The sequence below is a fragment of the Dioscorea cayenensis genome, chromosome 4, assembly GCF_009730915.1.
Source record: "Dioscorea cayenensis subsp. rotundata cultivar TDr96_F1 chromosome 4, TDr96_F1_v2_PseudoChromosome.rev07_lg8_w22 25.fasta, whole genome shotgun sequence".
Lineage (NCBI taxonomy): Eukaryota > Viridiplantae > Streptophyta > Magnoliopsida > Dioscoreales > Dioscoreaceae > Dioscorea > Dioscorea cayenensis.
The window spans coordinates 5075883-5090830 of record NC_052474.1 but is presented as its reverse complement, the minus strand read 5'-3'; the positions used below and the strand labels follow the sequence as shown (position 1 = coordinate 5090830).

At 38.5% G+C, this 14948-nt stretch overlaps 3 protein-coding genes across 3 annotated transcripts in view; 1 reads left to right on the top strand and 2 right to left on the bottom strand.

Annotated features, from left to right (window-relative positions):
* Positions 1–1123, bottom strand: part of LOC120258586 — a 2278-nt gene extending 1155 nt beyond the window's left edge. The window contains exon 1 of the mRNA XM_039266046.1: positions 53–1123. Within this exon, the coding sequence (XP_039121980.1) occupies positions 53–1123 (1071 nt within the window). The remainder of the gene's footprint in view (positions 1–52) is intronic.
* Positions 1124–1798: 675 nt separating this feature from the next.
* LOC120259588 (omega-hydroxypalmitate O-feruloyl transferase-like) lies at positions 1799–3668 on the top strand. Its single transcript, XM_039267225.1, has 3 exons — positions 1799–2003; positions 2081–2530; positions 2620–3668. Exons 1-3 carry the CDS (start codon positions 2001–2003, stop codon positions 3475–3477), a joined length of 1311 nt encoding a protein of 436 aa, XP_039123159.1. The 5' UTR covers positions 1799–2000; the 3' UTR covers positions 3478–3668.
* Positions 3669–5282: 1614 nt separating this feature from the next.
* On the bottom strand, positions 5283–5732 carry LOC120258585 (auxin-responsive protein SAUR71-like). Its single transcript, XM_039266045.1, has one exon. It carries the CDS (start codon positions 5730–5732, stop codon positions 5283–5285), a length of 450 nt encoding a protein of 149 aa, XP_039121979.1.
* Positions 5733–14948: the final 9216 nt, after the last annotated feature.

Sequence of the window (14948 nt, the reverse complement as noted above, 5' to 3'; positions counted from 1 at the left end):
AGGGACGCCGCCCACTCGAACCGCCTCGCAAGCTGCCACGTGTACCACGAACAGGAACTCCTCGGGACGAGCGGTCATCGTTGCTCGGAGCGGCTGCCGTTCCAACGTTCGCGTTAGGGGTGCGAGCACCACCGCCATGGGAACGGGGTTGGCCTCGCCGGCGAGAAACGAGAAGCCAAGGACCGAAGTCAGAATCACTCACAGAATTATCAGGAACAAACAAAGCACCATCACTGCTAGCCGAAGAAGGGGGAACAGGATCTCGGACGGAAGTTCCAACATCCATGGGAAGGGGATCAAGTCTAACCTCCTTCTCTCGAAAATTTCGAGAGGGCTGAGAGACTTTGGCCTTCCCGGTTACTGGATTCCGACTATAGGAGCTAGAGCCATGGCCAATCACTCCACAGGAGTAGCAAAAGGTTGGAAGACGCTCATATTGAACCACAACAAAGACACGATGGATATCATCTCCAAGCCAAAAACCCTTGCTGAGTGGTTTGGAAAGATCCAGTTCAAGGCAAATTCTAGCGTATTTGGTTCGGGTAAGAGAGAGAGTGAGTTCATCGATTTTCAGAAGCCTTCCAAGATGACTGGAAACGGTTTCAAGGGTATCACCACTCCAGAATTCAATTGGAAGATTATGAAGTTGGATCCAGATTGCTGCAGTAGTCAGCTTAGTGAAAGAAGGTTCGAAGTAAGGGCGCCAAGGAGATAGCTGCAAGATAATGCCATTGATGGTCCAGGGACCTTCAGAGAGAAGGCACTGTAAGACATTATCATTAGGACAACGAATAAGGATGAAGCCATTAGGTAAATCCGAGATCAAAACTTCCCCAATGTTCTCCCATTTCTTCAAGAGAAAGATCTTCACTTGTTCAAACAGAGGAGGTTTACCAAAAAACTTCCCAAAGAGTGAGTGTTGGAAACGAAGGCGAGCTCGATTCAAGGTATCATTGTCCAGTTTAATGAAATCTGAAGTAGATTCTTTTAGTTTGTTGAGAATCGCAGGATTGTACAGGGGAGAGGTTTCTTGGGTGGATGTAACCTTGGAGGCAATTTGAGCCCAAGAAGGAGGGGAGGGATGGGATGGAGGAGGCTGGGGAGTATGGCCCCCGCTTGCCATGGCAAGAGGGGAAACAGAGAACCAGGGAGAAACTCAGAGGATGGGAACTGTTTGTCCGAGCTTATGTTTTGAGCTGTGTCTATTTAATGTATGAAATACCTATTAAAATATTTTATCCACGAATGATACATTAATTGATATATATTTATCTATAACAATATAATTATTCAAAATATATTAAGACTGAGGTTATATTAAAAAGATGGCACATGGCCATTAAATTCAGATATTAAGAAAAAAAAAAACAAACAAACTTCCATAAAGGTTACATACATATTCTTTTTATTAATAAGATGACTTTTGTGATTCATTATCATGTACATTCAAAGCTAGGAAGGTCAAATCCTCAAATTTGATTAAATTTGAACCTATAGAACCAGATCAAAATCACAGCATCACTTAAAAGAAAAGCAAGCTTAATTGAAGTTAGGACGCCAACCACAACTGCCCCAATAGAATCCACACATTGGTGATGTTTGGTTCTTAAGCTGGTCACCAACTCCCACCCAAATTCAGCAGGTCACTCACCATCATCATCATCATCCAAGCAAACTCCCATAAACAAAAAAGAAGTCCATGCACATGCACTTCATCTCCCATATTTCTGCAATGCATTCATTCATTGTCTTTCAACATATCTACCATATAAACTCAATAGAATCCCACAGCTTGCCAACTCCAACTGTCCATGGTTGTCCTCTTCTATATGCTTCTTTTTTTTTTCTCAACTCATGACTTTCTCATGAGAGCTTTTCCACCATGTCTCATTCTATATATACCTTCCCAGCCTCTCTCACTTCTTCTTACAAGCTTCTTGTGATCAATTGTTTCCTCTCTTAATTAGTATCTCTCTCTATCTTCAAATCACACACCAAAGATGGTAATTAACCTCTTCTTCTTCTTCTTCTTCTTTGCATGCTAATGTTTACTATATTTAATTTGGTTCTCTTGAGACAGATTGCTGGAGTAGGAGAGAATGGGATAAATGTGTTTGAGCTGAGTGTGAATCAAAGGGAACCATCACTTGTTGTCCCTGCTGAAGAGACAGAGAATGGGCTTTACTTCCTCTCAAACTTGGATCAAAACATTGCAGTGACTGTCCAAACAATCTATTGTTTCAAGTCTGAAGATAAAGGGAATGAGAATGCTGCTGAGGTGATAAGGAATGCCTTAGCAAAGGTTCTTGTTCATTATTATCCTCTCGCTGGTAGGCTCACCATAAGCTCTGAGGGGAAGCTCATCGTCAACTGCACCGGCGAAGGTGCCGTCTTTGTTGAAGCTGATGCTGACTGTAACATGGAAGAGATTGGAGATATAGCCAAGCCTGATCCATTGACTCTTGGCAAACTTGTTTACAATGTTCCTGGTGCCAAGAACATACTTGAGATACCCCCTCTTGTTGCTCAGGTATATATATATATATATATATGAATTGCTAATCAATATTATTAACAAATTATTTCTAATCATGTGTATGTTATGTTCTTGATGATAAGGTAACACGATTCAAGTGTGGAGGTTTCATACTTGGTTTATCAATGAACCACTGCATGTTTGATGGACTTGGGGCAATGGAGTTTGTGAACTCATGGGGAGAAACAGCAAGAGGACTGCCATTGGCCGTGCCACCATTCATAGACCGAACGGTGCTAAAGTCCAGAAACCCTCCAGTGATCAGCTACCCTCACCATGAATTTGCCGAGATAAAGGACATATCAAACATGGCTGCATTATACCAAGAAGAGATGCTCTACAGATCCTTCTGCTTTGATCCAGATAAACTCAAGGAACTCAAACTTAAAGCCATGGAAGATGCAACTCTCACCAAGTGCACTACCTTTGAGGCTCTATCTGCGTTTGTATGGCGAGCACGGACACAAGCATTGAAGCTAAAACCCGAACAAGAGACCAAGCTTCTCTTCGCCGTTGATGGAAGGTCACGTTTCAATCCTCCACTCCCTAAAGGCTACTTTGGCAATGGCATTGTGTTAACAAACTCAATCTGCCAAGCCGGTGAGCTCGTCGGCAATCCTTTATCGTATTCGGTTAGATTAGTGCAGAATGCAGTGAGCATGGTGACAGATGATTATATGAGATCGGCAATGGATTTCTTTGAAGCAACTAGAGCCAGACCTTCACTGAATGCAACTTTGCTGATCACTACTTGGTCTAGGCTTTCTTTCCATACTACTGATTTTGGATGGGGAGAACCAGTGCAGTCAGGACCAGTGGCACTGCCTGAGAAGGAAGTGATATTGTTCTTGTCTCATGGGGAGGAGAGGAAGAGCATTAATGTGCTTTTGGGACTGCCTGCTTCTGCAATGCTAGCATTCCAAGAGCTCATGAAGATCTGATTGAGTTTCTTTCTGGCTTTTGTGGTGGTTATCTTGCAACTGGTGTCATTAATTTCCCTTTATATATTATGATTTAGTACTATGATTGTTTTCTATAAGAGCAGCAAGCAGGTTTACAGTACGTTAATTTTATGTTTCAAGTTTGTTTTTTATACGTCAGAGTATGAAAATAAAGATACATTATGAGTTCATCGCTGTTGATCTTACACATATTACTGCTACCTCAGTGCATCACTGATGCTCAGATGTTCAAACTCAAACAGAAATCCAGCCCTTTGAAGTGCGTTCAGTCCTCTGTTTTTAATTGTCAGAACAAAAAAACTTGAAGAAATCAATCAATGTTGGAAGATTTTAGTTACTAACTCCAACCAGATTTATCCTTGGTAAATTATCAGAAAAATTAAACATGAAGTCAATCGACGTTTATATTTAACCAGTCAAAAAATAATTTTTTTTTTAAATAAAAATAAATAAACCACTGATTTATTAAAAAGAGAAGTCAAAAAATAATTTTAACCCTTATACAGTAAAATCTATTTACTATTGAGGAAATATGTTTTAACTTATTAATATAATCCTACTGTAACAATTTCTTTTGATTGTCAATGGAGTAAATCAGGAAAGATCATTGGAAAATGGGTCACTGAAAACTAAATGAAGAGACTATAAGGATTTATTATGAGTGACTTTGTCTAATACACTGCACTAGCTTATAAACCTTTTGTTTTTTCATTAATCATTCATCCACGATTTTAATAAACAAAGACTCCACATCAAAGAAACTGTATCTCCATTTATCCTCTCTTTTGTGTTGTTTTGTAAAGCAGAATAAAGTTTCTGTATTAATAATTGCATTCCCCTCAAAAGATATTGGCAGATTATCTTCAGTCTTCAGAGGATAAGTGGTCCCTATATATATAATTAATTCATGATGTAGAAATTAAAAATTAATTTATCTGCTACTCTATAATTATGATATTATAATATAATCAACAAACTCAACTAATGAAGGGTTGGACAGAGACCGTAATCTAGCGGTGGAGTTACATCACCTATATTTGATTTGCTTTGTATAATGATGCATATATCTCTGCTCCTCTGTTCTTGCTGAAGAGAGGGTTATTCCTATGCTTTGTTTTTAAGCTCTGATTTGGCTGTTCTTGTGGGGCTGCGACTTTTCTCTTTTCTCTATCTAATTTGAAGTAGTTTATCCATCTAAAAAAAAAATTATTATGAGAAGTAACTAAATCTTTGTTATAAAGTTATGGTTATTTTAATTTTTATGGGAATTTTTTTCTCTTGTTATTTTGATAATAACATGAAGAACTGTCAATAATTACACTGAAACAAACTAGATCAAAATATAATAATTTTAAGATACAAATAAAAATAAAATCTAAACAAGAATATTGTCACTCCACCATCGATCCCATTTTTCAGTTTCACAGATTTGATGTTAACCTATCCACACCTTTAGATAACTTGCAAATAAAAACTTCAATCTAAATCAAGTCAACCAACGCCACTATAAACTCAACACAAAGGAGCTAGAAACATTAAGGTCTACAAAAATATCAAAAGATTTAATGAAATATCCTAACAACTGAAATAATATATATATATATCCATGAAAGGACACTATACTTGATGGTTTCCATTAATATAAAAGAGTACACCAGCAAGAACGAACTTGGTGTTCATGCACAATAAGCATGAAACAAGAACAAGAACACCATTCATTCAGCTTGCATGATAATTATAATAAAAGCATCTGAATTAATATCCAGTAGTAAAGTATCAAGTATTCACCCATGCATGGCCATGGGTCTGGAGGGGCTGAGAAGATGATACCCAGAAGAACTCCTAGAGAAGCTACAAGCCAGTGATGGAGTAACCACCATCTCCTTCTCCATCTCCATCTCCCACAACACCTCTTCAAAGAGCTTCACGTTGCATGGCAGCTTCAAAGGACCTTCAGTGGCAAAACCATACACCATCTCAGCATCATCTAACAGCTTCTTGAACAGTGGGTGGTTAATGACCTCTGTGCGCACAAAGAATCTCTCAGTCTCTTTCCCAACGTACACCGAGACACATCCCTCCGGTGCCTTCTTCTTCTTCCTGGGAGACTCTGACTGTGACCTTGTCTTCAAGACCATGGTTGGTGTAGTCCTTGTTTGCTTGCTGCCAAAGGACCGGCATCTTTGGAAGGTCTTTGAGATTAGACTCTTGCTGTTCTTGGAGTTGTTCTCCATGTAATTATAATACAAAGAGATGAATGGAAACAAGAATAATAAAGTGACAATGGTTGGTTTTTTCTTTTGAATCAAAAACGATAGAAAACCATATATGCAACTGAGATAAGGATATATATATATATATATCTCTCAGTTAACCTCTGTCATAGACTTGGTGAACCATCACGTCCATGCTAGGTACTGAGGAATCAGGCATGACTAGTTGCAACCTTGTCTGCCAGAGCATCAGAAGGAGAAGAAGATTGATGGAGAGAAGAGGGGCAACCAAGTTGGTATATTGTGTACATGTCTCTTGCAGTTGATATGGACCATGAACCAATTAATATAAGCACTGCAAATTGGTGAGCAAAATGTCAACTCATGAAAACGGATGGGCCACTCCGTGCTGCCTACATTGCTTATCTGACCATAATTTATTTGGGTTGGTGCAAAGCAAGCCATTCATAAGCATCATTCAATTGATAATTATTAGTCAAAATGAAAGGATGAAATTTTCTTCTTCTTCTTCTGTTTTTTTTGTCATGATTGATTGCATGTATATATTTGAAAATATATATATTATTAAGAATATATATGTTATAAATGTAAAGATAGTAATAAGAATAGAGAGCCAGAGTATTTACCAAAAACCCAAAAACCCTGAAGAATTAGCTTCTTCTTCTTTCTTCTTTTATTTCTTTCTTTTCTTTCTCTTCTCTTTTCTATGTCTCAAAATATACAAAATGAGGGGGGTATTTATAGGGTTACAAAAAGTTGAATGAACGGGCCGGGATCGATTCGATCCGACGGTCCAAAAATACCCTCGGTTGGTGGAATAGTAATAAGATCGCGGTCGCTCAGCAGTACCACATGGGCGGTCACTACGAGTGTTGCTGCTCATGCTGATATCTAGAAGTTACTATAGTAATGCTCACTGCTACGGTGAATTGCTACGATGAGGGCATCCATTAAAAATATTTGTTTATAACACTCCCCTCGATGCCTACGACCAAAGGATATGCCTCGTTAAAAACCTTGTCGGGGAAAAACCCGAGTGGGATAAAAAAACCTAGCTAAGGAAAAAAGAGTACACTATCCTCTGGTACATTTGAGGGTTACTCGCCTCATTAAAAAAACCTTGCCTCTGAAAAACCCATTGGGACAAAAACCTCTGGCGAAGGAAAAAGAGTGCAGCTCTCCTCAAATAAATAACTTTTTAATTTATATCGAAAGTACTTACATCCTTAAGTCTTCTCATCCCGATTTTGTATATAAGTCTTTGGTGAATGCACTTAGGAAGTGATTTTGTGAATAGATCGACTTTTGATTCTCACCTGGATCGAATCTTTTGAACTTCTATAACGCCTTCTTTTCCCGGAGATCATGAGTGTAGAAAAATTTTTGGTGATATATGCTTCGCTCGTCACCTTTAATATAACCTCCTTGTATTTGAGAAATACAAGCATCGTTGTCTTCATAAATTCATCGTAGCATTTGTTGTTACTCGATGGTAATTTGCGGGATGATCGATATACGCTCAATCATAGATCGTAACCATTGGCATTCACGACTTGCTTCATGGAGAGCTAGAATTTCACGATGATTTGATGAAGTAGTCGTAAGAGTTTGTTTTGTGGAACGCCATGAGATAGTCGTACTCATCTGAAGAAAACATGTATCCGATCCCGAGATCGCCCTTTTGTGAGGATCGAGATGGATACCCAAGACGTCAAGAAACACGCGAGGTTGGATGAAGATTCTTGTCGATAGAATAAAACCCGGATCTCGTAGTTCCTCGTGAAATAACGTGAGCACATCTTTTTATTCCTTTCCAGGTGTCTTCGTGTCGCTGTAGAAGCAGTATCTTGCTAGAAGATTTCTATCGCAAAGCTATATCCGGTCTCGTATTATTTGCAAGATACATTAATGCACCGATTGCACTTAAATATGGAGTTTCGGACCAAGAATGATCTCTCCTTCTTCCGTGGGCTGAAATGGATCTTTGTGAACATCAAGAGTCTCGGACTGACCATCAGGGCGTACTCAGATGGATAAGCCTTCTCCATATTGAATCTCTTCGAGCACCTTTTCTACGTATAGGTTGATTGATGCACAAATATTCCCGAGGATAAGTGCTCGATTTGTATACCTAGATGCAATTTGGTCTTTCCCAAATCTTTCATTTCAAATTCTTTTTCAAATATGATGTTGTAGTCGCAATTTCGTAAGGAGTGCCTACAAGATTTAAAATCATCCACATATATCGCTATCACAACAAAACCGTTAGTATAACTTTTAATAAACACACATGGACATATATTATCATTTTGGTACCCTTCTTTTATAAGATATTCACTGAGACGGTTATACCACATCCGGTCCCGCATTGTTTTTAACCCTATAAAGAGATCTCTCAGTAATTTAATAGAGTATAAATGATGATTATTTGTAATGTTTGTTTTTCTATATCCTTCGTGGATTTTCATATATATGTCATTTTTCAAGTAATCCATACAGATATCGTCGTGACAACATCCATCAATCGCGATATCTAATTTATTACTTGTCGCCATGGCAATTAAAAAAATCTAAAAAGTAATTCCATCCATTACAGGAGAGTATGTCTCTTCATAATCAATACCGGGCATTTGAGAAAAAAACCTTGAGCAACCAGGTCTTGCTTTTGTATCTCTTAATTTGATTATTTTCATTTCTTTTTCTCACAAACACCCATTTATAACCGATCGGTTTTTATCCCTTCCGTGTTGGCACTATCGGCCCAAACACCCTCACGCTTTTGATAGGGAATTTAGCTCGACCGGATAGCTTCTTTCCATTTTGGCCAATCATTTCTTTGTCGACATTCTTCAATGGATCGTGGCTCGGATCATTATCGTGATTTATTTCTATATCTGTAGCTACATTGTAGATGAATATATCATTTATTTTCGGTCTCATGCCGATTCAATCTTTGACCATCATCTACATAGCAAATTGACTTTTCAACATTTTCTGAAATATCATCCCCCATTGATTCTTCATTAACTTGTTACGAGGGTTTTATAATTTCCTCTCCCTTTTCACATGGGAGATCCTTATCTTTATTTTTTTCCTGCCTTTTTCTAGGAGCCGAATCTTTTGGCACCAATTGGTCTTCCACGCTTTTTGTCGTGGTTTATTTTCTACTTGATTTTTCTTTCAATGGATTCTTAGGAATCTCAATTCTTGCAGGGAGCATTAGCAGTGGTATATATGATTTGGTTACCATTTTAGTATCAGTGAATGCATCAGTGTATTTCATTTGCAATATTTTGCAATTTAATGATCCTTTGAACTTCAAGTTCACATTCATTGGTCACGAGGATCATATGTATGTAATCGTGATGCATTCCAATCAATTTCTTTTTGCTCATTTTGAGTAATCATTTCTCCCCTAACGCAGGGAAGACATGATTCATCAAAATGACAATCGCAAATCTTGCGAGTAAATACATCCCCTCGATTAATGGTTCTAAATATCGTATAATTGAAGGGGGAATCATAACCAACATATATACCAAGTCTCGTCTGTGGACCCATTTTTGTACGATTTTGGTGGTGGTATCGCACATATCATCGCACAAACCAAATATTCTTATATATGAAATATCAGTGCCTTTACCCATAACAAGTTGGTGTGGTGAATATGAATTACATGCAGTGGGTCGGATCCAGTATTAAAAGTGCAGAGCATGCAAAAATAGCATGACCCCACGCACTTGTAGGCGCTTCAGTCCCTAATAACATCGACTGGGCAATAATCTGGAGTCTTTTAATTAATGACTCCGCTAACCCATTTTGGGTATGTACATGAGCCACTCGGATGCTCAACATGTATTCCAACTCGCCATACAATAATCATAAAATGATTTTGATGAAAATTCACCAAAGATTATCAAGACGAATTGTCTTTTATGGGATAATCCGGAAATTGTGCTTTTAAGCCCCGATAATTTGTGCCAATAACCTTGCAAATGCTACATTCCTCGTAGACGAAGTGAAACATGGGACCATCTAGTCGATGCATCGATTAAAAACCATAAAAATACCTAAATGGTCCATCATGATGGATGTATTGGTCCACAAATGTCTCCTTGTATTCTTTCTAAAAATTTAGGAGATTCACCGACCACCTTTTGTTATAGAAGGTCCGGTTATTAGCTTTTCCCATCGAACACGCTCGAACATGCATATTCATTATGTGTTAGGATTTTATAATCCTTCAGTGGGTGTCCATGAGAATTAGTAATAATCCGATGCAACATAATAGCACCCGGGATGTCCAAGTCTTTCATGCCATATTTTAAATATCTCGGGTCATTAACCTTCCGGTTAATACCGTGTGATTCCATCACTTTAATACGTGTAAAAATATAATCCTCGAGGGATATACATGGAAAGCTTTTCAAGTACACGCTTTTGGCATGAAATGACTTGTGTAATATAAAGATATTCTTTTCCTTCCTTATCAACCGCCTCTAAATGATATCCATTGAGAGCGTATATCTTTAAAAAGCTTAAAAAGGTTCCTTCTAGACTTAGGGGAATAGAGAGCATTTTTCATCCTCAAGGATGTTCCATTTGGCAACATCAACGCCGCTTCTCCGAACCTTCAACCGAGTCGATGACCCTGCTATTGTGGCTATATATGCCTTTCTCATTGATAAGGATATAAAATATATTTTTCTTGTCAAAATAGTATGTGTTGTCCCGCAATCAATAATGCATTCATCATCAGCCATATTCTTTCTTGTTTTTAAGTGATTCTTGGTAAAGATGGACAAAATGTTTTGGGGTCCTGCAAATTTCCTCGACCAATGACCTTCCGAGCCACAACGATAGCATGTATCTTTCTTTGTCTCTAACCCCATCTTGTGGCTTTTTTGCTTTGCCTTGATGTACATCATTCTCATATCGCGTGGTCCGACATTATTTTTCGGCCCCCACCACGACCGCAGAGTCCTCGACCACCATAATTTCCCTCGTCCCACCGCGGTTTTTAAAACTAGACCGCTGACCACGCCCATCTTCTTTTGCCCAAAAATTAATTTTCGCAGCCGGTGTCGATCCGGATGGTCGAGATTGATGATTCTCAGCATCAACAATTCATTGTTTTGCTCCGCCACAGGAGACAAGAAATTAATCTTAGAATTTTGTAAAAATTCTTTTCTTATATTGTTGTTGTAATATAACATTTCGTATGTGAAATGTCTGTAAATGTTTTTCTCGAAAGCATCATTCCTTACACCAACGCTTTCTCCACGTAGACGAAGCATCAAACAATTTTAAATAGCTCGAATTATATTCTTGCACGCTTTTAAAATCTTGAAACCCCGAGGCTTGACCAATCATTCATGCTTTGGGCAAGTAGACCATTCCCGAGATGTTCAAATCTCTTTCGTGGATAACCACAATTCCCGCTGGATCCTCAATGGTCAAGTATTCATTCTTCGTGCCATCATCAATACGATGCCTTTATAAATATTAAGGCCTTCGCCTTTATATATCACTAGGCTCATTGTTATTAGCCCCTGATAGTTTTACTCTGTGTTTCTTGCTGATCGACGGAGCTTGACATCGAGGCTCCGGGATATATAATCGCTCTCCCGAGATCTGAAGGGCCCTCAAATTCTCTTTTTGCACATATTTGCCATTTTCTCTTCAAAAATAATAATACAACATGTAATTAGAATAGAGAGTACGTAATAAAACATAAAAGCATCTATACCGCTCATGTATACTGAGATCGCTCATGTACTCAGCACTATCTCATGTATACTGCAGATCTGCTCATGTATGGCATGAGTTGTCATATCACCGCTAATTATCTGCAAAGATTGGGAATTAAAAATTTGTTTGAAAGTGATTATAAGTTAAAAGGAAGAAGAAGTAAAAATAGTGGAGAGATGAAAATAGGGGGCCTGACGAGAGAAAGTTTCCACCGAGTACGACGGAGAAAAAGTTTTCTCCCGAGTCGACGGACGAAAAAGCCGGGTCGAGTCATCTACGGAGAAACCGCATGGAGTAGAGAGAAGCGGCTATCTGAGAAAAGGGGCGTGCAGTGTTTTTACCGATTTTGTCAACGATCGCCGGATCGGAGGGTCGCCGAGAGAAGACGATGTCTTGCTAATTTGGACTTTGATGGAAACCCTCATCAGTAATAATAATATTATTGTTTTTCTTGTTTATTTTAAAAGCTATCGCAATATTAGCCTTAGTGGCTTTTACATCGAGTGTTTTTTATGTACGCTTCTAAAAAAATCTTATGTATTGTCGACCTAATAAAATGTATGGTTTGCTAGTATTATATTACTCCGTCGATCCTTCCCCGCATTCAGATGTTAGAATGGATTCTACATATATAACATATATATTAGATGAGTCAAAGAAATTAAAAATCATATGAGCAAAATTCGTACGATAACGAGTATAGAAACATATATGTTACAAATATAAAGATAAGTGATAGAGAGCCGTAGTATTTACCAAACACCCAAAACCCTCAAGTTAATTAGCTTCTTCTTTCTTCTTCTATTTCTTCTTTTCTTTCTCTCTTTTCTATGTCTCAAAAATATACAAAACGAGGGCATTTATAGGTGTTACAAAGAGTCGAACGAATCCGCCAAGATCGACCGATCCGACTTTTCACTCAAAATAACACGCTGGTAGAATAAGAATAGCAATGGCCATGGTCAAGCACAAGACTATTACCAGCAATACATAAACACGGCGCACGCTACATAGAGGATATCTGTGTTACTATAAGAATGCCTACAAGCATGCTGAATCACAGTGCAAGAGGCATCCATTAAAATATTATTTTGCTTTATAACAATATATATATAAAGTTGTGTTCGAGGAAACGCGGTGAGAAGACCTGCTTATATTGTCAAACGAAATGCGTTTGTGATCCCGTTTGCATTAAGTGTTTGATGAAATGCTTGTCGGCAGAGAGTCTGAACTCACATGTCTATATATATATACATGCTAAAGGTGTTTGATGAAATGCGTTTGAGGAAGACTCTGGCTTATGAGATTGACAATGAAAATGCTTGTATCCTGGTTTCTGACGTTTGATGAAATGCTTGTGGAGAAGAGCTCAAGCCCTATATATTATATATATATATGTAAAGATGCTTTGATGGAACGCGCGTGAGAAGACTTGCCCAGTATATTGTAATGAAATGCCAGTATCCTGGTTTCTTAAGTGTTTGATGAAAACGCTCAGAGTAGAGTCAAGTTCATATTATATATATATACATAAAGACGTTTCGATGGAATGCTTGTGAGAAGACTTGGCTTATATATTGTTAAGTGAAATGCTTGTATCCTGGTTGCTTAAAGTGTTTTGTAAGTGAAATGACATACCGAAAACAACGACGCTTATATAATAAGTAATCGCCACAAAGGTTAAGTATTGGTCGACACTCTCATATATATATATATGGCGTCAGTTTATCCCGCTTTTGAACAATGTGAAAAATCACGCAAGCGACTTATAAGAATAACGCCACCGTGTCTCACCCAAGACCAGAGAAGCGCACTATTACATCAGCTCACACGCTACCGGGTGATCGCGGCAAGACACTTTCCCGCGAACCTCATCATCGGTGACCATGCGGCCAAGCCGCCCGCGTGAAGCCTTGGTCAGCACACCGCACCGTAGTAAAGCCACTCGCTCAATCGCTTCATGTGCGGGTCCAGCGCGTCGCAAAACACTCCAGCTGAGCTTCCACCGGGCGACCTGTAAGTGGCCAAGATGCAGTCCGCATAAGTCAGCAAAATCTTGTAGAGCTTCCTCGAGTCTTCAAATGTATTCTCAAGTCTTCTATCGAACACTTTCTTTAACGCCTTACAAAACAAAGCATAGACATTCACTAAACCCATCACCCCTGCATAGAATGGATCGAACAAACATACAACAACGCAAAGCCACAATTTTAGGCGAAAACCCTACTTAACGTGTGAAAACCAATGCGGGACTCCTGTGTGAGCCTCCAAACACGCATCCACCTATGTCAACAATGAAGCCACATACTGCCTCCTCACTAACGAGCATTTATACGAACTTTAGGGCAACAAAATTCATGAAAGAAAAGCGATTCAGACGACATTACCACCACCATCACGAACAAGCTTACGGGACACTGAAACAATGCCAGAGCAGAGGTGGCCAGCGATCAACCTACAGCTCGCAAGCGAAGTCATAGCGTAATCTCCTCCCGGAGTTTCGAAAGTGAGATCCGTACGCCATCTCAGCGTCCGATCTCCCCGCCTCTAGCTCTCTCTCTCTTCTCCACTCTCGTGGCTTTGCGGGTAGCTTCCTCTTGTCTCTCTCTCACATAGCATGTACATGCACATAGCCTTTCTCCAAGAATGACTCATTCTCATTCACAAAAGAATGAGAGAATTTAATCTGCGGAAATTACCTGTTGCCATCCACTTCTTCATTATCGACATAGCTTCATCTTTTTCATTTTTATCTTGAGCCAAGCTCCAAGCTTTTATTTCTTCTTTGTTGGTAGCTTCCGGATCACCAAATGAGCTCAAACCCAACAATATATATATACCCATGGTCTAGCTCTAATCAAATATTGCAAATCCAAGAAAATAATCAAAGATGTATGCAAGATACGCATGAATAAGTATTTTCGTCTAAAGAAAAATATGGATGCAAATACTTAAATTTATGAAAAATGTAAAATACACATAAAACCGCATAAAATAAATAAACAACAATGAGTTGACAACAGAGATAGACTCACTAGTTGTAGACTATGAACCCAGCACTAACCCGACACGCACAAATGACTCTAATTTATTAATTTGTATTATAGCGTTTTGAGAGTACGTTGTGCTTGGATATATTCATCAAAAGTTCTCTGTTGGATTATTTAAATAAAATCAAAATTAAAAAATTATGGAAATATGCTATTTTTTTTTTTGATAAAATATAAATTATAGTTTTATTGAAATAAAAATAGACCTCAAACACAAATGCTCTGTATTTTGAATTATGAATTTTACTTTATTTTGAGAAGAGTTGATCCAAAATTAAGAAATAAAGAATTATTTTTCCCAAAATGTCTTTCTTGTTTGAATTACGTGGAAGAGAATTGTGTACCTTCAAGTCTCTGACCGACCATTCTTAGGTAAATCTCATCAAAATTGGCCACTAGAAGCTATCAAACAAGA